This window comes from Tachypleus tridentatus, chromosome 12 (genome assembly GCF_004210375.1).
Source record: "Tachypleus tridentatus isolate NWPU-2018 chromosome 12, ASM421037v1, whole genome shotgun sequence".
NCBI lineage: Eukaryota > Metazoa > Arthropoda > Merostomata > Xiphosura > Limulidae > Tachypleus > Tachypleus tridentatus.
Genome location: NC_134836.1, coordinates 98,938,579 through 98,964,589, shown reverse-complemented (window position 1 = coordinate 98,964,589; position 26,011 = coordinate 98,938,579). Strand labels below are relative to the sequence as shown.

General features: G+C 34.5%; 1 protein-coding gene across 5 annotated transcripts in view; it reads left to right on the top strand.

Annotated features, from left to right (window-relative positions):
• Window positions 1–1,381: 1,381 nt before the first annotated feature.
• The window catches only part of LOC143234133 (uncharacterized), a 58,068-nt gene continuing 33,438 nt past the window's right edge, over window positions 1,382–26,011 (top strand). For 2 of the 5 annotated variants that reach the window (XM_076471225.1, XM_076471221.1), the window contains exons 1-5: window positions 1,382–1,536; window positions 2,832–2,903; window positions 11,159–11,274; window positions 12,768–12,983; window positions 19,055–19,213. In XM_076471225.1, coding sequence (XP_076327340.1) covers window positions 11,261–11,274; window positions 12,768–12,983; window positions 19,055–19,213 — 389 coding nt within the window. In that variant the 5' untranslated portion in view covers window positions 1,382–1,536; window positions 2,832–2,903; window positions 11,159–11,260. Of the gene's footprint in view, window positions 1,537–2,831; window positions 2,904–3,242; window positions 3,308–11,158; window positions 11,275–12,767; window positions 12,984–19,054; window positions 19,214–26,011 lie in introns of all 5 variants that reach the window. The other 3 variants (XM_076471222.1, XM_076471224.1, XM_076471223.1) reach the window with 3 other exon arrangements.

Below are 26,011 nucleotides of genomic sequence, written 5' to 3'. Positions count from 1 at the left end.
GTCATATTCAGGTTAAGAAAGAGAGAGTTTAAATGTGACCGTTGACGGACACATGTTTTAACGAAGAGAGTATAAACGGGTACGGGATAGTTCACTTGAAAATACCTCACATGCCATAAATGAAATAAAAAATTCATTATTTTAATGAAATCAATCCACGAATCGCTGTTTTTATTAGTAAAAATATTTACAGTATATTGATTGACTCTGGTTTCACAACTACAAAAGCTCGAAACGATTTGATAATAAATGGTGGAAGTTTCCTTTCAAAGTTAAGGAAAAAGGTAGTGATATAGTTAGCAACTGAATACAAAATTCCTGCAAGTGGGGAGTTATAAGTAACCCTTACTGTAGGAAACATCTTTGTGCTTCATAATGTGTGGATAAGAGTGCATAATGAGAACTAATTTCATGTGTGGTTAGACTAGCTTTAAAAGACAAAATTCACGTGCATTACTTATAGTTACTACACCAAAAGTTAAATTTCTCGTTACTCAAAAAAGACCAGTCCTTGTGCCAATAAAAAGTGAGATACTCATACGAGAATTTATTTAAAATAAATTCATATCCAGAGAATGGGTCACAGTATAACCAAACGCTTCAGCGTTTCCTGATAGATTAACTGTTTGTAGAACTGTCGTGGCTCCGAATAACAAATACGCCAAATTATGGCCATGAACACACACAATCATAAAATTCGAGTCATGATGACGTTACACCATATGAGACTATACGGGTAGTACTTCCATATCAATGAACATCAAAAGTAGTAGCCTTTGAAGAAAGGTGTGATATTTTGTTATATCGCATCAGTTTGATCCATAAAAGTAATACTTCATTTTATAACTTTCACCGTAGATATAATATTCCCAAATTCTGTTATTTTTCTTTTGTCTTTAAATAACACGTAGATAATTAAGATGAAGTGTTATTTCACAGTTTCCTGGTGGAGAAGTAGTAAGTTTTAGTAATGGATTATCGGCGCTAGACAAAGCACGGTTTTAAGACTTAAAACCCCCAGTGGCTCAGCGGGATATCTGCGGACTTACAACGCTAAAAACTGGGTTTCGATACCCGTGGTGGGCAGAGCACAGATAGCCCACTGTGTAGCTTTGTGCGTAATTCAAAACAACAACAACATTAAGACTTAAAAGTTTTTGAAGAAGTGTTTAGACCCGAAACGTCAATAATATTACCATTGCCTTGCCTTCTGTTTAATTATTCCATATTTTACACATCTTAAACAATATTTATTAATCTAGATATCTACCCCAGGTTTTCAACAGAGATCAGGCAATGCATTCTGTAGTTCCGTGCTAAATGAACAGCAAATTATTCTCTGATTATATATATGTTTGAGTTAGAAATTTAATAATGGAGCGTGTTCGTATTGGTAGTTTTTCGTTGCTAGAGGACGCGCGTGTATGTTTGATTATATGAATATCGTAGTTTTATCTCAAATTTTTGTAAAAATACAAGAAATAAGGAAAGTTTACTAAGATATTATAAATAACAGAGCTGATATGTGATTTCATGGTAATAACGTGTAGTGTGTGCACCTTAAGTTTGGATTTTGAGCATTTTTATGTGTTTTAGAAGTTGGAAGTACCAAGTTACGATTATGATTTGTTAAGTTTTAAATAATTTTAGGTTTTATTCGAAATTATTAATTGTTTAGCTTAATGAACCTCGTTGAGAACTTTATTATTGAGTCCTGGAATAAACTGTGGAGTGCTTTGCGTATTATTAAATATTATCATGACAGAAACGTGGAATAATTGTAAAGGTTAAATAAACCACCCAGGATGAAACAAATATTTACTTGGAGTAGAGTTAAATTTAGCCGAAACTAGTATTGCTATTAGTAGTAGTTAAAGCCAAATGGCCTACGATCGTAAGAAATGTTAAGTTTGTTTTTTTTACTGTTTATAGTTCCTCAGTTGAACTGTAAGTGATAAGTTTAAGTCTGGAATGTAGGTCTGCAAAATAATAATTTTAATTTATTGTTTATTATTAAAATTTAAAAAAAGTTTGGCTTAAGAAGTTCTTTGAGTTCTTGGACTACAAAACTATTTTATAAACTTTAAGATAAATGAAATATAGGTCTGATATTTTCACGTGTTTATTTTTTGTAATTCTGTCATTATATCCATGCATGGTACCAAAATCAATATAGTGAAACATTGATGTGGTTATTCTAAAATGTAATTATGCACTGTTTGTGTTAAAATATTACAAATAATAATAGTAGTAAAAGTAAGAAACCAGGTTCTGTGTTTTGTATTTCAAAAATCACAACCATTGATCCTAATTAGAAATTGGAGGTGGTAAATATAATCATATAAAGATGCCAAGTATAAATGTAACTTTCTAAGAAATACTATGTTTTTTCCACTGTTAAAGCTCTTAACTCTAATTATAAGATATATTGAAGTTGAGAATAAGAAATTTGTTTCATCCATGTTTTCTTCTGTAAAATATATACAAGTATATACATGTCTCATTAAAGAAATAAAATTACTTGTATTGATATTGACAATATTAATGTATATTACTGTTTTTTTCTTTATAAGTGCATTGTTTACTATCAGTTAACAGTTAACTGAAATCACATATGGGTTCCCCACAATTATACTTAGCATTCAATGCACATATTTTTTTTTTTATAAGAACCAGATAAAACAAGAATTATTGTTTCTTCCACATTTTATAACCATTAATGCATAAGAATATAACCATGGACAATTCTGATTTTAAGAATAAGGAAGCTATTTCAGTCTGGTAAGGTTTCATTTACAATATAAATTACAGCTTTAGTTTCCTTACTATAGAAAAATGGCATGGTGGAAAGAATGCACAGAAGAGCTGTTACAATGACACTTGGTTGATTTACATTCTTAGAGGTTTGTGGAGCAGCTATAAGTTTAAGATTTTATTGATTGTGGATAATAGAAGAATTAGAAAGATCTTGATTTAAGTTTGAAATTTAGGTTCATCATTTTCTTTGATAGAATAATATTTGTGTAACCTACGTTTTGGTTTTTAAATTTCTTTAAAACATTTTATTGCTTAATCACATGAATGTAAATGAAAGCGTGTAATATCATTTTCATTCTTATGGGTGAGGTGTAACCTTTTTTTGTGCTGAATGATGTATCATCTAGCCTATAATTTATGATGTAATAACACTGTTTATGTTGAAAATTTGTACATTTTTTCTTATATTACCTTTTAATTTTCAGTACTTTCCAAAACATGGATTTGATTGATCTTGAAGGAGTTTTTCCACTTAAGAAAATTAGTCTGGGTAATCCAAGTACTTTGCATTTTTGAGGGAAAAATATTTGGATGCCATTTGAAAATAACTTGAAATGTTTAAGTTTGTGTAAAATGAATAAAAACTTACTATAGAGATTTTTAGTTTTTGAGATGGGTTACTTAATAAAGATAGATTTTTTAAAAAAGGGATAGTTCTTCATATAAGCAGTTATTTGCATCCTGGTGGTAATGAATATAGAAATGGTAGTCAAGAAATTGAATCTGTATGGGCTGCAGTGAAGGACTTTAAAGGTAGAAAGTTTCTAACTCACATTTGTCATAGGACATTATCTAATTATATAGATTATTTCAGTTTTAAATTATATAATAAGATCAAGCTTATTACTAATACAATAATTATGGGAATCTGTAATTTTTGACATATTGGATCAGATTGTATGGAATCAAGCAGTGCTAGAAAGAAGATATGTGAAATTATTCCAGATTTCCATACCAAATGGTCAGAGAGCCAACCAGAGGTGATACAATTTTTAGATTTACTGTTAACTACTAATGAGGATGTGAATGCAAGACTTTAAATGGGAAAATATTTGTGATGGAAAGTTTCATTGTGTAATTAGGTGTACTAGTTCTTTTTTTCACACCTATCCCTGAGAAATTGAACTCAACCTTTTTTTTTTCAAGAAATAACTTATTTCCCTTGTAAACTCCTGTGCAGTGCAGGCTTTCACTTTGCTAAGAGTAACTTGTTCAAGAAACCAATCACCTTGTTACAAATTGGAGCCTTTATTTTGTTCCATTTTTTTCTGTTACTTTCTGAATGTAGCACATAGAAATCAAATACATTTATCCTCTTAATCTCCCAAGTAATTATGTAAACTTGAATAACCATTACACCACTTAACCATTCTTTACTAAAGAGAAAACAAGTGAGAGATCTTAACCTACAAGATAACCTTACATTCAGGCATTATCCTAGCAGACCCCAATTTCAGTAAGACAGTGCCCCTTTATTTTACTTTTTTGGGCAAGTTGACAAAACTGAACATAAATCCCTATCATTTCCTATAATTATGTAAATTTTCCAATTTGTATCTCAACCTTCCTAACTTTAATTGTATTTATTCCTGATTTTCAGTTTATGTTTTCAGGTTTAGTTTCAAATTTAAAAGAGAGCAGACTTTAAGGAGGAGAAAAGAATTATGTACTGTGAGTTAGGCAACTTAATTAATTGTAAATATTAATAAAATGTGTAAATTTTTTAAAAATTCCTGAATATTCGAGATGGGCACATTCATTATAGACAAAAAAGGGTAGCTACAAGTAAAAAATGTTGGCTAACAGTTGATTTAAAATTTAAGAGACACATTATAAATATAAGATTAAATTCATTGTAAAAATATAAAAGATCAAGATAGTTGACCAATTGGTAAAGTAGGAAATCAAACTACATAAGAAAAGGTTGGCTGAAAATGTAAAATAAAAATTGTGAGGATTTCTTCAAATACATTAAAGGCAATCAAAATGTTAGAATAGGAGTAGAGCTAATACTAGAAAGCTAATATCTGAGGATTTGGGAATGGCTGTATTAATAAATTATACTTTCTCTTCAGTTTTTTACTAATTAATAAATAGAAACAAGGTTAAACAAATTTATTACATTAATTCTGAGCTCATTAAGATAAAGTTGGAAGGTTCCAATACTGTTTTACCATCTTTCATAATAAAGCTATCTTGATCTTCCTTCTGTTCCCTAAGCATTTTTAAAGAGTTTTAATGCTCAGCTCACCAATTTATATAACCCACAAATTGTGTGCCACTTCTGAATGTGTATAGTCTGTGACCTCACTCCAACAATAGTATTGTACCACTTATATAGCACAGATGTTTCTGCTCAGTCCTTACTTTCTTGATTGGATTAGCATAATTTAGATGCGTTTTTCATGTGTAACTACCATTTACAGTTGTACTTCATTGACACTTTAGTACCCTTTTCCATAGTTTCCTGTATTTGCATTCAGTTGTTTAAATTTCTTTTCTTTGCATTTACCTGTTGTTACATAATTATATGGTAACTTAGAATGACATCATGATTCAATGTACTGACAACAGAACACAGATGTTCCTGTTACAGAGACAACACTTGTACAAGTACCCAGGTGTGAGGTTCAACTTTAACTGCTGAGGTCTTAATTCTCAGTGAGCTAGATTCTTACTTTCATCCAGCAATTTCTTCTAATTTTTAACCTGACAATGTTTCTGAGGGTGAATATAATAATGGAGAAGACAGCATTTTATTATTTTGGTCTGTCAGTCTCTGCACTTGTTTTTTTTTTAACAGCTGGTCAATCAGGTATGTGGTATATTACATTTCCTATTTATCCTAACATGTAGATGTAGTTGCTTGGACATTTATTACTTTTGTCATTGAAGGTAAAGGAAGTTTTTCACTCCTGTGTGTATGTGTTTGTTAGCAAAATTTCTTGAGAACAGCTGAATGGATTTAGACAAAAAGTTGGTATACATTTGGACTATGATACAACTTAAAAGTAATTAGTTTTTGGAGGGTCAAAGTAATAAAAATTTAATAAATCTCCATCTTTTAAGATAAGGGCTCATAGTTCACACTATGTTTTGCTCTATAACTCAGTCAGAAATGTAATTTGGTGGATATATGTGGAATAGTATTCCTCATTACACTGCCAAAATTTGTCTGTGTCTGTTGATAATGATTGATATACGGACACATGTTTTGTATTTTCTTTAGGGCTGTATATGGTCAGTGCTGTGTATGATAGGTATGTGTTCTGCTGAATGCTGCTTTAGTGTTATTAATAATATCAGAACCCTCTACCATTCCTCGTATGTTGTCTTGCATCTAGACTCATCTTTACCCCCCAAGAACTTTGTTACCTGGGAAGGCCATTTGGCTGTCACACCCATATCTTTCCCTTCCATCTCCCACCTGTACTTCTGTTCCAATCCTGAACAGCTTTTTTGTCAGGTTCACTCCTTAAGAAATTATGTGGCGCATACTGACTCCTTTTTGGAAACACATTCCTGACCTTTTATTCCATGGAAGCTTTCTGTTTCCCAGGATCTGTCCCATGTCACATTAACTGGTTGGGTTTGTCATCTACTTAGATTAACATATTAAGATTCATCCATGGAAGGTTACTATCTTCTTGATGTTTCTTCTCATCAGATTTGTCATATCACTATGTTTTTGGTTGCTCATCTTTGCCATCTTTTGGCAGAAATTGTTTAGGCCAGAATGTTGACTACTCCCTATTACTTTATCACTTGCTATCTATGCTACCTGGCTGTACTCTACTCGGGTTATATTGCTTCCCTCCAGTGGTATTTCTACACATTTCTATTCTCCTTTGACTTGGATATCTTTTTTCATAACATTTCATGTGTTTTTTTTCAGGGACCCTCTTTTATTGCTACTAATAGAATCCTACTCTGTGATAAATGCTATCTCTTCAGGTGTGCTTTCACTCAAACCTCCATTATATACCAGTGAAGCTATAATGTTCATTATAAAGAAAGAGTGACCTGCAAGACCGCTAGTGGTATGCCTAGTGTATATACTTGTGTGTTTTTAATTGTCTGTAATTTTAACTCAATAGAGGATCATAATCATGGACTATTATGACTGAAGCAAAAGGAGATTTCTGTCTATTTTTTTACAGACATTCAGCTTTTCAAAATAAGGAATCATGGACACCCATTGGACCTTCTCCAGTATGATGTTTGTCCACACTTCCCATCTCGTGTACTTTTTTTCTCCATGAGGAGCACAGGAGTCCTTAGTCAGTAGGGTGGTGAATGAAGGAGGCTTTTTCCTAAGTGTGTAGTAGAAATCTATCTTATGATACAACCACACATTTATCCATTCAGTTAAAAGAAGACAAAGCTTGATTCTCTCATTCTCTTTACCCTGGTACTTATTTAAAATGGCAGTTGGACAGGACTACCCTATGCAGAATCCTTCTTGTTATATCGCATTGAGAATGAAACCATCTGCTCCCAGTTTTTTTTAAAACTGTAAGAATTGGATATGTGAGTCAGTTCCTATTATTTTTTACATCCTTGAATAGTAAGGAGGTGTCAAAAGAAAGGAAATTGGTTAATGTTGGCCAAGTAATTATAGACCAATTAGTCTTACATCAGTGGTGGGAAAGTATTTGAAAGTCTGATAAAAGAAATTTTGCAAGATCATTTAATTTAGCTTAAAATTGTATTGGAAAGTCAACATGGTTTCACTAGAAGGATCTTTCAAGTTATTAATCTGTGACATTCTTTGAAGAGGTTACTGCATATGTAGATGAAGGTACAGGTGTGTATGTGGTGTATTTGAATTTTAAGAAATCTTGTGATGAGGTGCTGCAAGAAAAGTTGGTTAAAGAGTTACCTCTGAAGGTGTGGAGGATAGATTTGCTACTTGAGGTTACACCTCATACCACTTTGAATTCATCAAGGAGTTATTATTGAGAAGGATTTGAAGAACATCTCCGAGTCAGAGATTCTTGCTAGTTTCTTCACCCAAGGAGTCTCTGCAGAGAGGCATATCTCCACTCACAAAGATGGAATTACGATGCCGACCAATGCCCTCATTCTGACATTTACATCACTGTGTCCACTTTCCACCATCAAGACAGGTTATCTTAATTGCATGGTACAACCATACATTCCAAACCCTCTCAGATGTTTCTAGTGCCAGTGGTTCAGTCACTTGAAGACGTCATGTTGTGGTTCCTTGACATGTGCTCATTGCAGTGGCAAGGACCATGATGCTTCTGAGTGTGAAATGGACCCTCATTGCATCAATTGCTATGGCTCTCACCCATCCTACTTTGATGTTGCCCAACACACTGGCAGAAAAAAAGGTGAAGCATTTGAAAACTATTAAAAACATTACTTACCCTGAGACTTAAAGTTGCTGTACACCATTCTATACGCCTCCCTCCTAGTACAGTGGTAAGTCATCGGACTTACTACACTAAAATCTAGGGTTCAATATCCCTTGGTGGGCTTAGCAGGTAGCCCGATGTGGCTTTGCTATAATAAAAACACACCACTACTTCATCTTGGACGTATGCTGCTGCACGTCATTCTACTCCCACAGTGGGAGTGCAGATGGATCTCTCTGTGCCTCTAAAAGAATTGTTCTCAAACCAAATGAAAAGTGTTTTGACCAACATGGTTAAAAAGTTGATGAATCAACTTCAACACCCATCTCTGTCCCTAACGCACATTCCAGAAAGTCCCAAGATCCACTTCCTTTGGTTTTGGGTACAAGCATTTCCTTGGGTACATCTTCTTCTCCCACCTCAAGATGCAAAACGATCATTCATTCACATCCTCAGTCACCAAAGTCCTTTTTTAATAGCAAAGACCTGCCCAATCGACCCAGGGCAGGATCCATGGAGGTCAAGAAAGCACCCTCAAAAAAAGACAGTAAAGAAAAAGACATGTTCGTAAACAGAAGGGTTCTCCACCCAATTCACCTACACATAAATAAAAATGTCCACCTTGATAAAATGGAACTGTTGAGGTTTATGTTCTAATCTGGATGACATCAAAACACTGATTGCTTCTTACAATCCTGTATGTTTTTCCTTACAGGAAACATTTCTGAAACCTGCCAATACAGTCACCCCTCAGAGGTTTTCTTTGTACAGGAATGACAGGCTGTATAATGGACGAGTGCATGGAGGGGTAGCAGTGTTGGTTGATCACCATGTGCCCACCCTGTCTTTGCCACTTGACACACCCTTGGAGGTTGTAGCCATCCATGTTTCCTTGGGTCGTACCATCACTGTTCTCTCTACCTGTTACCTGGGGAGACCTTGATGCTGTCATTGAACAGTTGCTGTCTCCCTTTTTAATCTTGGGGAACTTTAATGGACATCTTCCCCTTTGGGGAAGTGCTGATATTGATAGGAGGGGTTGCTCTGTAGAGCTTATGTTCTCTCATCACAACCTTTCTCTATTCAATAGCAGTTCTTTTGCTTATTTTCATGTACCTAGTCAGTTCTTTACTGCTATCAATCTCTCAATTTGCTCCCCTTCACTATTCTCATTTTTTCATGAAGGGTTGACATTAATCCATGAGGCAGTGATCATTTTCCTGTAATTTTGAGAAAGACTGGCAGTGGTTGATGCCACACGACCCGTGTGACTCGGTGGAAGCTGGATCAAGCAAACTGGCCCTCTTTCACTGCTCTCACAAGACTTGATCCTGCCATCAATAAACAACTGTGTGACAGCAGTAACTGACTGTATTATACAAGCAGCTGCTCATTGTATTCCTGAAACCTCACTATGTTTTCCATGATATCCTCATCCGTGGTGGAATCCTACCTGCCACGTGGCACGGAAGGCTCAAAAATGGGTCTGGGATACTTTCCATAGGTATCCCACACTCTCGCACTGCATCACCTTCCAGCAGGCCCATGCACATTCTCAGTGGGTAAGACGTCAAAGCCAGAAGGAATCTTGGATTAAGTCCATAACCAGCATATCTTCTTCCAAGAATTCCAAAGTCATATGGAATGAGATTCGAACAATCAGTGGGCAGTAGCTTCATGTTACTTCACACCCTGTTCTCACTGATATTCAAAACTGACTGACCCATTTCTCTTTAACATCTACTTCTACCCAGTTTTTCTGGATACCAGGCCATTTTAATATTAGTGGAAATGAGCTCACTGACATCACAGCTAAATCTGACTGCTCTGGCACTATCACTGCTGTGCCTGTTCCATACATGGACTATGGTCCTGAATTCAAGGCTCGGCTCTGTGCCAGTTGGCAGTTGACTTGGAGTGAGCAATGTGAAAACAAGCTTTTCCAAATGAAACTGTTTATTGGACTTTGGCCATCTTGATTCCATAAGGATCGGAGAGAGGAAGTAGTTCTAACTGGAATACACATTGTTTTTTAACTCATAATTTTCTTTTATTTTGGACTGATGCACCAATGTGTTGTCTGTGTAACACTCAGGTCACAATAAGTCACATATTACTGTCTTACTGTCATTATGTCTTTCAATGACAGCACTATTTTAAATATGTTCTGTCCCAAGGTTTGTCCATAACATTAGACATAGTCCACCTTGGAAATGTTTTTAGTTTTTTAAAGGCCACCTTTACACCTTTTTTAATGTGATTCTCTTTTAAGAATCAAAGTCCTTCTAGTTTGATTTTAAATTGGAAAATGACTGTAATGTCAAATAACTTGAAACCAGGACTGGAAAGATGACTGATGGTTGTTTTTGAACTTAACTTTTAGTGTTCCTGGTGAGTTATGATAACTACAATTATACTACAGAAATTCCCTTACAACTTGTATTACTGTAGTTTTTTTCTTACTGCTGTAGACTAGATGTAAACATTGGTTTTAATATTATTGTTTTTTTTTAACTTTGTTTTGTTTTACCTTAATTTCCTTTTATGAATTTTATGTTAATTTTAACTTTTTATCAGATGTTTGGCACAGATAGCCCATCTGCTTTGTGCCATAAAACACCAAACCAACCAACCAATTTGTGCCAATGACACAGATTATTTAAATTTGCTGATGACATTAAAGTTTTCAGTTTTACTAACTGTGAGAAGGATGCAGCTATTTTACTAAAGGATTTGGATTATTTGGCAAGTTTAGGAAATAAATGATAGATGAATTTTGAATATAATCTTGATGGGAATGACCTTACAAGTGTTTGGAAGAAAAGATCTTGTTTTTGTGGATCAGTTTCCAAAGCCATCCACATAGTGTGCTATTACTAGTAGCAGGACAAATAGTATTTTAGTCTGTACTTACATAAATGTAGAACATAAGTCTAAAAATATTATAATTTCATTTATAGATCACTGGTTAGACATCATTTGAAGTACTGTGTTTGGTCTTGAGCTCCTAGCCTTAAGAAGGATATTAAATTATTGGACAAGCTTCAAATGAAGGCTGTAGGATGATACCTTTGATGTAAATTAACATTTCTATTTTACCAATAGTGTGATTGACATTTACAATTGGTTGTGTTTGGATATGATAAATGCAGTAGTAAGTTTAAGAGAAGGCTAAATAAATGTTTAAATGACGAGGGTTGGCCTTAAGTTGTTTTTTTTTAAATAATATGGATAGTGTAGCCTCACAAGACCTTCAGACCCCTTATTATCCCCAAACAAAAATTGTTAGATTTCCAAAAAGCCTTTGATAAAGTGCTGACTAAAGATTAGCTTAAAAAAAACATTGATGAGACTGGAGAAAGACTAGTAAATTGGATTACAGGGTGGTTGATAGAAAGTAATTTCTGTTCTCCGAGTTTTGCTTTATACATATTTTAAAAATGAACTTATATTTTTCTAAGTTTTTTCCAGCTCATTAAAAATATTCAGGTCATACTGTCTTAAAGAAACATTCTCATTTGCATCAGCCTAAGTTGTCTTATAATTATTAGCAAGCTTAAATTATTTAAAAGCAAGTAGAAAGGTAATGAAGGTTCTCAGATGGAAAAAATGTACATTACCAATGTTTCAAAGACTACAATAATTTCTTCTTAAGGGCCTAGCTTTTTGAAACTGTAATAAATACTTTTATCTTTACTAACAGTCTAATTATAATACTGATGTAACATTAAAAGTGATTATTATTAGCAGGTGGGGGAGAGTTGACCTTAACCATCGACAAGGTAGTTTTATTTTAAACCTTTAACAGTATGCTCATTTTTATAAAAACTACAGTGATGATATAATTTACTGTATTGTAGTGTAGAGAATGCTTAGCTAACGAAGCATGTTTTGCATTAGCTTTGAAAAGTTTTTTTCCAATTCTATCTGCCCTTTTGTATTTATTTATGTAGACTTGTCATCGTTTAGCATTAGATCGTAAAATATATACTTACAGTATTCACCATAGTTCTGATAAATAGTGTATGTTCTACATAAGCAGGTAGTTTGTTTTGTTGGAAGGACTACATAGTTTATGTGAAACATAATTACTTACAGAATTAGATTTAAATGTTTTTTCGACCAACATGTTGCTTGTTCTTAAATATTAACTGTTTGTTTCATATTTAAACAGCAGCTTCATAAGGTCATAATCAGTTTCTAAAAAGAAACCTTTTTGCAGTTAATTAGAGGTTATATTTCATTTAAACCAATTTACATACAAATGGAAAGTAGTAATATGTTAGTTTTTGTTGTAGATATATTAAAGTTTGTTATTATTGTCTATTAACTATTAAATTAGATTCATTAATTGTATGCAGATTAATAACAATATCTATACATGTATGTTATTCTCTTTTAATAAAGTATGATTATTATTTCTTCCTCAAGACTTGTTTCATATTTATTACCATATCTAATCCAAATTATTGTTGTTGTTTTTTTCCTAACTACATTTTGTCGTATCTAATTGTCTACCCAATTCATAGTATTTTATAATATCTTAATTTCTTAAATTTGTTCATTTAGTATGGCTGCAGATTCTGTACCAGTTGAGACTGTGTTGACTGAGGAAGATGGTGAATTTAATATTTCAGTTGGAAGTCCAGTAAATATGCAGGAAAAACATATTTCTGGAAATAATAACTCTACACTATGTGAGTCAGACTTCAGCCCAGTAGATGCAACTTTGAGAAGAAATATAGCTCACTGTAGCATCGCAAATGTTCCTCGTTCCATATCGAGGTAGCTATGAATAATGTGTGAGATGATTCACCCTAATGTTAAAAAAGTGCTTTAGTATATACAAAAGGTTTTATAAGTTTTTGTGGAAAATAAAGGAAAAACGTGTACTGTATAAATTTATTTGTAACAGAAATAGAGAGTGTAGAATCATTGTATTTGTAAACCATATAAGCAGTGATGTCTAAACTTTTGAGATTGAGGCCCACAATACCTTTGATCCCTCTTTAATGATTTAATAGAAATTATAAATAAAAGTCTTAGGTATCATACTTCCATTTCAATTTGTTCATTGAAAAAGGGATTAAATTATAAAGAAATAAAGTCTACTGCAATAAGTAAAATTGTGGTTTTATTTATTGTCATGAAAGTTTTAAAGACTATATTTCTGTAGGTACTAAGGCTTACCTGAAACCTTTTGCAGGTTTATTTTAGTCCATGAAGAAATCTAAAGAATAAATTGAAATATTAAAATAGTTCAAATGTGCTCTTAAGAAAATAAAATCTTCAAGGACTGAGTTGTTTATTTTTTTTTTATCCATTCTTGTTTTTCATTTCTCAACCTTCTCAACAACTGAAAGTGATCTTTCAGCTTCTTCCTACCAACTCTGGATTTGTTAATAATTAATAATGTATTTTTGAAGAGTATATATGGTTTTGAGGGCATGTGTATTTGAGAAGAAATATTGTTATTTTGGAAAAGATGGAGAGAAATGCAGCCATAATAATAATTTTGACCTGTAACTTTGACTCTTTAACGTGCACATGTAAATATGTTTTGCTTCTATATCCCAAGGCTCTGATGTTCCTCTTGAAGTATCTTATTCCCCTTTATGCATGATAACTGGTAATACATTATTTGTTTGTAATTCTGCAGCTACTGTACATCAGGTTGGTTCTTATTTTGCCTGTTTGTTCTTTAGTTCTGTTTTCTTTGTCTAGCCTTTGATTCTGGTTCTTCTTTTCCCCATGTGGAATAGGTACATCCTCCTTCCTTGTTTATTTTATTTGTTATTCAGATGTGTGATATTCTACTGTTTTCCTCGTCAATACCAATGCCTCTCAGGTTTCTTTACTTTCACATTTTCTCCTCTCTCCAGGTATTCAAGCTCATACTGATATCTTTTTTCTTGCTGATCAGCATTTTCGTTATCCTTCTTTGTGACTCTCCTCTTGTTGACTATGGTCACAAACTTTCTTGAAACTTAGTCTTTGAGCCCCTTCTGTCTACTTGGGGCTCTCCTTTGTCTCTTTCCTGTCAACAACGTACTTGTTTTTGTTTCACATTTGTTAAGTTTTTCATTATACCTCTACTCTTCACCTCTTTACTGAAGTTCTACATCAAAACTCACTTTTTTTTATGACACCCATTCCTATTTGTTTGCCACTTTGTTTTTCATCTCTTTCCATCCTGTGTTGTTTTTTATCTAGTTTCTTTGTTTTTGAGATCTCAGATGAGATGTTTTCTTTTTCACTGTTTGCTTTCCATTCTTTTGTGTCTGTGACCTTTGATTTGTCTCTTCTCTTTGTAAGTCTTTGAGGGTGTTCCAAATTCCTTGGAATCCTGAATGGAGACTGCTCACCAGCAATGTTCTATTGTTTCCTTAATTTTTCAACTCACTAGTTTATTAATTCTTCAATTTCCTGCCCATCTCAGTGATTCATGCCAGGCTAATTCCTTATGTATTCTTTGCTCTCTCTTTGACACATTCTCTACCCTCCTCCACCCTTCCCTCACCTGCAAAGCTAGTCATCACAGTTCTCAGCAGTAACTTCTTTGGAGATCCTTTTGGGTACTGGTTTTCTCAGTACTTTTCTCTTCCACTTTGCCCACTTCTGGTCTTCTTTCACCATTTAACCTTGGGTCATTTAATTTATTTCTCATAGTCTCTCTACACTACCTTCTCTTTCTCCTCTTCCTCCTTTGTATAATCTTCCCACCAATCCTCTGCATTTTCAACATCATCAGGATATGGTGACCTCTGTTGGCAGTGGGAACTATAGAACTTTTCACCCACTCCAATTAAGGTTTGCATTTGCAAGAATAGGGAAGATTGACATTCTGGTATTAACCTGTTATCTTGGAGTCAACTTCTTTTTGTTTCTTATTTTAGGGGAATAACTTTCTCAGGCTATCATAAGACCTCTTTTTCTGGGCTGCAGATGACCAATATTGAAGTTTCAAACACCCTCCTTCACATTCCCATTTGCTCAATGTGTCTCTCCCCCCTCTGATTTGTTCACAATGGACAAGTATTTCAGTTCTGCATCATCCCATTTGGCATAACCATAACCCCACATGTTTTCAACCAGATTGTACATTTCCTTGCTCAGTACATACCTCTTGTAGGCCTTTGTTTCTATCATATATGTACAACTGGCTATGTCTGAACATGACTTGACAGCTGCTATCTTCATTCTTTTTCAGGAGGCTCCTTTAGGTTGGCTGGTCAAACTTTCCAAGTCTGTTTTGACTCAGCATCTTGTTTATTTATGAGTTTTCCTTAACCCTTGTATGGGAAGCACATTCAGTCCTTTTCCTTGCATCTTAACACCATGAACATTTTGATGTCCGAGGTACTTCTCTTTCCTGATATTCCTGTATGAGAGGATCTCTTGCTTTTGGAAGTTCTTAATTCTTCTTGAAGCTCTGATCACTTTTGGTTGTGTACACATACATCTCCTTCAGTGAGCTTTAGGGGATTAAAGGAACATATCTTGACATCCCTTATCTGCTCTTGTGTTTCTGTTATCCTTTCTACATCCCTCTTTGTTGTGGCAGGTCTGTCACTTCAACACAATCCAGAGTATTCTATTATCTACCTTTCAGCCTGACTGGTATCTTTACACCAACACTTTTTTTTTTTCCAGTTGGAGGGCAGTTCTCAGTACCACTCCTTTTTTCCAGGGTCTTGTCTGCAAAGATGTATTCTCTGCATATCAACATTTTGAGATTACTATGGCTTATCACATACCAAGTGTTTCAGCCTTGGTCGTTGGGTCATTTTGTAATAATCTATTCAGACAACTCCAAAATAACTTCTATATCAACCACCAAGGATGCGCCTACTCTTTTGAACTGTCCTTTTCCACTGAACTTCATTTATTGGGCCTGTGACAGTCATATTTGTCTTATGGCTTGTTATGTATTGGAAGTTTTGAATATAGTGACAAACTGCTTATCTTGACTAAACAGGATAAGTCCCATGGAATGGTTTCTACATTCCTTGGTCTTCAGTAAAATGTTTTTCCATTTTGGGACTCCTCAGATTGTTATGCATTTCCCTTTAATTCCAAACTTCTCATTTTTAGGACAACCATCATTACTTGTCCTGAATTTTGAGGCTTTGAGCCAGGATTGGTTTAATCATTTTCTTTTACAAACTCTTTCCTTTGCCCTTGTTCCTGAGTCCTCTTTATGTGCCATTACACAGTTTTTCTGTTTCTACTGTTTTTCTGTGGCTGGCTAAGTCATGGTTTTCCTTTTTCTTCACTTATGATCAGGGGAACCTATTCCCCCTCTCTCTTTAAATGTCCCTTCTCTGCCAACCACAATATTCTCATCCATATTTAAAAACAAGATATCATGCCTTCTTTATCTTTATACATGAAATTTATCTGATTCCTTGCAATGTGAATATGATTTTCTCACAGAGTAACTTGTTTTCTCTCTCTCATTCTTCTTGACCTCCATTAGTGCAAGTGGGTTATCTGTTACTTCTGATCTCTTCACTGCTATTTTTTGCAGGACATTATACTCTTCCACTTCTTTCTTACTTTTTTTATATCTAGCTTTTTGACAAAGGCTTGTGTTTGTTTTATTGCACATTATTGAACAGAATCATTTGGTACTTGCTACATTCTGCTCTTTGCAAGGTTATAATCTCTTACCTCTTCTTATGTACCTCCTCAAGGTCTTTTTTTCACTATTTCATTCTTTCAGTCTCTCTTTCTAACTGGGATCTTCTTACTTATCCTCATTTTGAGCAGTAGTTCCCATGTATTTCTTGTATAATTTTTTTCTTAAGATATATTTTCTTCTTCTTGCTTATAGTTGTCATTATTCGGACATTTACTGTTTAGATTTCTCCTGCACTCTCTATCATAAGGACCAGTTGATGTTTTTTTATAGAGTGATGTTTGTTCCAAAGACTTGGGCTGTGTTGGAGAACATTTTTATGCTTTCTCCTCCCTCTCTTTTGGGCTATTCATTTTTATAATGCTTAGACTGACTTTGTTCATCTATTTTTACCATGAAAGACCTCCTTTGAGGACTTTGTTTTCTTCCATTTTAAGTGGTTGGGTTTGCCAAGACATCTGTCTCAAATATTCTTTTTTAGGTGAATTTGAACATACATTCTTTCATCTCTACTTCTACTAGATTTAGCATATCACAGCATCTCTTCATTGTAAGGTCAAAGTCTTTCACTGTTTTGAGATTTTTCAAACAACTGAGTTAAGCCTAACAGTACAAACCACATTTGCTTAATACATTTATCCCCCATTACTTTACTCATTGAAGGATGCCTCTAGGTTGTACAGATGCCCTAATGTGGTGAGTTTTCAATCATCTTCATGTCATTTATGCATTTTGTGGTACCCTTATGTATGTGCCATTATTTGTGTACACATTCTTACACTTTTAAAATAATTAAAAAGTACAAAAAGACAAAACAAATAGGAGGAGGCAAGTTGCACCTGGTTGGATGTAACTTGAAAAACTACATTCTTTATGCTCGGTGCCATTGGATACTGTAAGTAACTGGCATTGCTTCTCATTGATTCTAAAAATCTACATCAAGCAGAAGAAAATGTTAAACCCATCTCCTGCTTAGTATTCTCTGTTGAGAGGGAGTTTTTTGCAGGACTGCTTTGGCAGGATATCTCTACAGTTGTCATGGCCATTTCCACATTTTTTACAAAAAAAAAATAGAACACAAAACAGGTAACACCAGATCTAGTTCACCTCTTACACCTGGCACGTGCTTGCTGTCTTTGGTTATAGTAATCCATTGTACTATTATCTTTATGATAGTGTACACACACACATACACAAACTGATGTTTTACCCTACATATATAAACTCTCTGCTGTTTTTCTAGTGGAATGCAGGAGAGCCCTTATTTCACCAGCCTTAAGCTATTAGGGATTTTCACAGTGAGAGTTTCTTCTATAAAATGTTTCCTTCCCCCTTTTAACAGACCAGTTGGGCCCATTTTTCATGACAACTCCCAAACATTTCCTTGTGGATAAATCCAGTCAGATAACACTTGGACTTGCCTAGGGACACAGGTGAGGGCTCTTCCTTTCTCTGCCTGTCATTATTGTTTTTATCTAATGTAATTATTTGACCAAGACAAAATAGCTTAAAACCTTAGCCACACTATACATTATAATGTTTTTTCCAACCTTGGTGATGTCTTACCATTGAATGTAACCCTTAAAGGTGGCCATCACCAATTGATGCTGCTACCTACATTTCCATTGTTTAAGGGTTAACTGATAGCTTGTGCTCTTCTATCTCAGTACAACAAAACCATCGTTCACGGAGTATTCCCCATTGAGAAGGATGCAGTCCTCCACCAGGTGCAACTTCACTAAGCAATTCACTGTTTCATGAAAATTATGCTGCATGGGTTCTCCTTTATTTGACTATTTCAGAATGGAGCTAATCTTTTTAATTGAAAAGTATTGGCCCCTCCACCTTCTTTGATGTGGAATTATAGTTATAGGTGATTTAGAAAGGGAAGTAAAGTTTTTGAAAACATTTTTCTTTCCTGAAAATGTATTTTGGAGAGATACTTCCCTCTGTATTTCCAGGAAATTAGAGCTTGTGTGATGCCAGACATAAACATATTCTAGATTAAATTGTAAATTTGTTTTTGGCATCTAAATTTTGTCCAACTGTAAAACTTTTTTATTTAATGTGTAAATGAAAAATAATAGTACTGAATAATCAAGTTGTTTTTGGTCATTAAAAATCAAACATATTAGGAAGTACAGACAAGTACATTAATGGCTATTAAAAATTTGTAGTTTTTAATATTCTTCATCTGCTTTAAATTTCTTGACAGAATGCCTTTTGAAGAAAGTAGACATGTTAGTTCTACAAACTCTAGTTCAGAAAATGAAAAATGGAGTAGTGACGGGAAACATCCACATGTCATTTCTTCTGGTGACTATACTGAAGAGCTGAAGAGAAATAAAACCCAAAATTATTTGCTTCTTTCAGGGTAGGTCAACTATTGGTTTATTTCCTAAAGTTTATAGTCGGGAACAGTTATGCTATTTAACCTATAATACACACATAGAATATTGTCCCATATGCACACTGCTATATATTTATTTTGGCCATGTTCACAAGTCTACCAGACAAGCACATCCAAACAACTTTCTATCTGAAAACTTTAAGGTCACTATCCTGAGGTCCAGACTACACCATTCCAAGTGCTGGCAAAGGAGCTACTGGTGTGGGCCTCACATGGACATCTCATTGAGTATGGCACAGCATTGAAGCTAAAAGGTTTGGAAAGTTGTTACTAAAGTCATAAATACCATCTCCAGTAAGGATTGGTTGTGTTACAGGCATGGATGATTAATATACCTATGTTTTTTTTTAAGGAAGAAATGTTAAACTAATAACTAGAAAACTACCAGAAACTTCAAAAGTTGCATTGATCTCTCTGAATATCTTATAAAATTTATTCTTTTTTAAACAGGAAATTGTTTAATATAAAAATAATTATGCCAATTGATTTGTAACTGTGTTTTTTGTTGGTTTTTTTTTACACTTGAATTTTTAAATGTTTTTAACTCTATGTATATTTTTAGTACTTCTGTTTTAAGTTTCTTTGGTTTTTTAAATAGTTGGAAGTAAAATGTAAGTTTTAAATAATTTTAAATGCATCTTTATGTTTGATTATAATGTTCACTGTGTATCAACAGAAATATCCAAGAGTGAAGGAAGATACAGAAAGTTACAAAGGACATATATGACATGACTAAGTGTGTATTTATACATCATGAAATGTTTCTTTGAAAATCATACTCAAAACACAAACTAAACAGTTATAAAATTTAGTAACACTGGAAGGACCAAGAGGGGTTAAATCTATAAAGAAATTTTAGTCTCTAATCTCTAATGACTGTAAATTTAAATTCTCCTTTTCATTAACGCATCTAACTGATGATATTTAATACAGAAGTTTAAGTAATATGATGAAAAGGTAAGCAGTGCTTGAAGAGATTAGATTATTGTTTTTTATATATACAAGTGATAGATTTAGGCACAGTATTTTAAATATGTTTTACATTGTAAATATTGGAGTGGTTGTATGTTTAACTGAGTCTTGATGTGATATTTATACCAGTAATTCCTATCCTTTTTTCCAGTTGAAGATGAGCTGCTTCTTATTTCAGGTTTTTGTAGACAATTTTGAAAATATTTTCTTTTTAAATTATCTTCATATTGCATTGTAAAATAATGTACTTCAGTAGCTGCATTTCAAAATATTTTTACCATCTTATTGACTGGCTGAAACCTCCTAGTGGCTCTGCTGTTGGGAACTACTGCTTTACTATATTCTTGAAGGATAGTGGAACGTAAAAGTCTGATAGGTTAAAATTATGCATTTTTTTTAAAGATTTTTCAAACATCTTATTTGAGCCTTGCAATACAAACCACATTTGCTTATTTGTATCTATTTTAGTGTGGGGTAAAATGGTTTAATACACTTATGATTTTTTCAATAAATTATAAAAATATGGTAGTTTTATACAAAAATAAATTCATTACTGATCTGCTATTACTCGTAAAACGAAATTTTTCCACTTGCATCTTTAGTTGTTAGTGCTATAATCTTGTTACGTAGAAAAATGCAATCATTTATGTTATAAAACTTAAGTAACTAATAATTGACATATACTAAAATATGCACGTTTAGCATTGTATACTGTTAAAAACATAAAACAGCTGTGAAAATTAAATGTGTAAGATGTAGAACAGAAGTAAGAGTCTATCAGTAAATATGACTGTTATCACAATCTATGTATATATAAAAACAGAGATTTTCAAAATCATGATTTGTAGTTAATAAAACACTTTTCCAAAATGTACTTATGTCTTGTCACATCATAGCTATTATTCAACCATTATGGTTTCTTTTCCTTTGCACTTCTAAGCATTGGTCTGATTTTTTTCTTGTTCCAGTCTTATATTCTCTTGATTGCTCTTAGTAGTATATGTATCTCACAACCCTCTCCACTTATATCAATGTGCAATCTGTTTTGGTACTGTTTATAAGTTTCTCATTTAGATGTTATTGTGTCAATTTTTCTTGGCAAAGCATTCACTAATGAGTTGCTATGATATTGGAGATATTTTGAACTTTGTTTGTATTGTGTATTTTTGTGTGAAACAAAAACAGAAAAACGTTTTCTTTGGCAAGATGATATACAGTGTGAATTCCTGGATTACTGCATCCAACATGGATGAAGATCAGGTCTCTCCTATCTCAACTCTGATATCTAACATTGCTCAAGAATTGGTGGTGGTGAAGGAGTTGCTCTCGATTAAGACTGTGTATGACCTTTTCCATATAGAGATGAGGACATACATTTGGTCTGTTGGTATTTCTCCAGGGGTGCTCTGAGGACACACTTGTGAGCAATACTGGAATTTCTGGAGAGAATTTAGTTTTACTTTTTTCAGTGCCTTTTTTTACTCTTCTGGCTTCTCATGAGGACAGGATGATTTATCATTCTACCTATGTCCTCCTCTACCCAGACAAGATCTTCTTACTTTAGACACTGGCAGTGGGGAAGAAGTTAAATCCTTTTCACCAAATCATCTGATTGCTATTTCTTGCCTCTGTGAGTGATCAGCTCCTAATCTTTGCTTTATCCATTGAGGGTCTTGAAGTGTTAGGTTGCACACACTAAAGCTTTTATTGGTATTGGACAATGGCTTTTTTATTCATTGTGACCCTTCAGTTTCTCAGGATTTATCCATGGTTACCTTAACAGGGTGGGTAGATAAATTATCCATATTGTTTATTCTGAGCTGTCTTAGGAGGCAAGAAGACTTCTGTGAGTCACATCTCGTCAGATTTGTCACATTTCTATGTCTTAAATAATTCAGTTAAATAATGCAATGGAGGATATTGTGCTGTCTTGTATGTGGACATCCCCCAATACTTTTATCTCACATTATTTGCATAATTTGGCAGTATCTTTTAGCCTCTTCCCCCCCCACACAGGATTGTACTTTGTGGCAAATGTTGCCCAGTCATATGTTCTTTTGTCAAACTATATGTACACTAACAATGACTAAGACGCTATACTTTAACTAGGTTGCAACAGGCTCTTTAGAAATGAAACATTTTGTAAAAACTTTTTGAGGTAGACTGGGTGGTATTATTTTACTATGCTGGATAGCCACCCATGGAATAACTCTTACAATCAATGGATTGCATAAATCAAGGTTGGTTTGATTTTAAAAATTTAGGGGAAATTGGTTCATTTATTGTATTGTTGCTGAGGAATCTCCAGTGTGCATTAGCAGATTCTGCTAGTGGTGCTGGGAGATCCTTAACACTCTCTGTTTTCAGTAACTGGGACAATGGACAGTTTTTCTTCCTCCAAAGTATTCAAGTGACTTTCCTCAACTCTAGAAGAAGAGGGTAAAGTTTTGGCCCTCCTACCCAGGACCCAGGATTGTTTGTTCTCAAATATTGGTAGGAGCAGCTTCAGCCTCTCCAGGAATCTACTTGTAACACCAGATAAAATTTGATGCTCAACTCTGTAGTTGTGCTGAGCATGGCCATTCATTTTTATCAGTATTGGTTCAGCACATTGTTCATGAAAGAGGGTCCATTGTCTCCTTGTAATTCCAAATGCAGAATGGTCCCATCTTGAATCCTTGGTTAAGTACAGTTTTTTCCACATCCCATAATCTGGGAGGAAGTGGAATTTACCTTACCCACATGGTTAGGGAGCAAGTATGAGCATTCATAATTCCAGACCAGATGAATTCTGTTTTCACAGGTTGAACATGACACACAGCATTCTGCCATTCCAAGTTTAGGGTGTTGGCTTTCAGATTTCTTCAAATTAAGGAGAGGGTTTGTTCATGTCAGTGTCACTTCTCATCGTGATTCTGGTGGCTTGAAAGGCACCACTCTATAGCTTGAAAGGAATCACTCTATAGCAGTGGTTCCCAACCAGGGGTGCGAGATAGCATTCCAGGGGGTGTGAGATAACATTTCAGTTTTTTTTTTTTGTTTATTTATATTAAGGGTACTAAATATATATATTCAAAAATTACATTTGATTTTTATTTCTTATTTTTCTTGTTACAGACGTAGCTTTTTACCTTGTTACGATAAACTATCGTTTCTACCATCACTGGCGCAGACCGAAATCTTAATGTACAACTGTAAACAAACAACACACGAAACGTAAATGAGGTTACATTTGTGAACGCCGTCTTAAAGTGTTTGTTATTTATTTATGTTATGTATTCACGTGATCGTGACTCGAGAAACTTCCAGAAGTATCCAGAATTAATCGATGATGTCATATGCCATATATTTGAGAATGTTCTGGAAAGTTTTGCAGAGTATATAAACCCATGCATGATGCTATGGTAGTCAGTGCATTGTTGATTCTGTGTTCATGCAAAAAACTTCATTATGTCAAAGAAAGGGAAATGGTATGATGATTATGTGAAGTTTGGTTTCTTTTGTATCGGAACAACTGAGGATCTGCAAAAACCCCAGTGCATGCTTTGTGACGCTGTCCTTTTAAACACAAATTTGAAGCCATCTAAGCTGCAGGAACACTTCAACAACCGGCATGGTGAAGCAGCTGTTGCAGGCCATGATATTGAATCGTTGAAAGGTAGAAGGGCCCCACTTTGATTCTCGAGCAACCCTTCCAGAATTAGGTTTTATATCTGCTGACAAACCACTGCTGATTGCTTCATACCACGTGGCGTATAAAGTAGTCAAATCAAAGAAGCCCCATACAATTGCAGAAGAGGTGATAAAACTGTGTGAATTAGAAATGGCAACAATTGTTCTGGGAAAAGAAGCCTCAAACAAGCTTAAATTAGTGCTGTTATCAAATAATGTTATTCAAAACCGAATTGGTGATTTGAGTTCGGACATTTTGGACCAAGTTATTGCAGGTATCAGGGCTAGTCCCTTGAAAATTTCTCTCCAATAGGGTGAAACAACTGGTGTTGCACATTGCAGTCAACTCATTGCACTAGTGAGGTATATCCATGATGGTGCCATAATGGAAGATTTCCTGTTCTGTGAAGATCTGAAAACAACCACAAAAGGCAAAGATGTCTTCCAGTGTGTGAAGGATGTCTTTGCGAAATAGGATTTAGATATCCAAATTATTGGTTCCGTGTGTACCAACGGTGCCCTTGCTATGCTAGGAAATAAATCAGGATTTTTTGCACTGATGAAACAAGAGATTCCACACTTGCAAGATACTCACTGTTTTCTTTATCGACATGCTTTGACATCAAAAACATTGCCTCCAAAGTTGAAAAACGTCTTTGACACTTCTGTGAAGAATATCAATTGGATTAGGGGTCCCTCTCTGAACCACTGAACTAACAGCGACTCTTCAAGTCGCTTTGTGAAGATTTTGGAAGTGAGCATTTAATTTTGCTTTTCCACACAGAAGTCCACTGGCTGTCACGTGGGAAAGCTTTAACGAGCTTCTTTGAACTGTGAGAAGAAGTCAAAACTTTTTTGAAGGAACGTGACTATGATCTGCCCAGAGAAATAGAATCACAAGAATTCAACCAAATGCTAGCCTATTTGAGTGATATTTTTACTTGTATGAATGACCTGAGTGTATCTCTTCAAGGGAAAACATAAACATATTGAAATGCTGCAAAAAGTTAAATGCTTTCAAAGAAAAGTTGCATCTTTGGTGTTGACAAGTTAAAAAAGGGAATCTTTCAAATTTTCCATCACTCGAAAAAATGGTAGGTGAGGATGAGTCCCTAATTCCACGTGTGTGAAGAAATTGTGGATCATTTGGAAATACTATCAAAGTCATTTGATGGATATTTTGGAGGAGAACTGAAAACTTCTGAAGAATGGATTGTGAATCCATACTCCTTCAGTTTGGATGGTAATATGTCGGATGATGAAGAACTGAAGGAAGATCTTATTGAACTACACACAAATCGAGTTCTTGATATGCAGTTTGAAAGCAAAACTTTGGAACAATATTGGTGCTCAGCAATGGACATGTTTCCAATACTTTGTGAAAAAGCACTAAATGTGCTCATCCCATTCGCGACGACATAGTTATGCAAGTTTGGATATAGTGCCCTTTTGTCCATCAAGACAAAATCTAGAAATCGCTTGGTTTATGCAACTGTTAGTTTGTTGTAATATTTTTTATTTCCAAGTGTTTTGTTTTTGTTTATATATCATTAAAAACTAATTATAAAAATTTGTTTTGACAACCTTCACCTTAAATAAATAATTAATGTGAGGGGTGCGAGAACATTAAAATTTTGAGGGGTGCATGGCATAAAAAAGGTTGGGAACCACTGCTCTATAGCTACAGGATAGGATCCACTCCCAAACATACATAATATTTTCTGAATGCTCTGGCCACCAATGTGAGGTTTAGTGGCAATCTATTTTTGGAGATGTTGCTGATTCGTTGTAATCTCATGTGGATGCTGTGCTTAAACACTCCATTTTTTCTCTGGTTTCCCATCTTTCACAAACATCTTTTTCTCCTGTTACTCATCCTCTTCCTTCCTTTACTCTCCTTGGCACAGATAGCCTAGCTGCTTTGTGCCATAAAACACTAAATCAATCAATCCTCTACTCTCCCTCCCTTCCTGTGATTTTTGTTTCAATCCAACAATACTCTTATCATTGCTTTCAGCACCATCAATATCAACAGTGACTTTCCCTTAGGTTCAAGTATAGTAGGAACATGGGTGGCCTAGTTTGATTGCCTTTTGCACCAATTTGAAGCCACGTGTT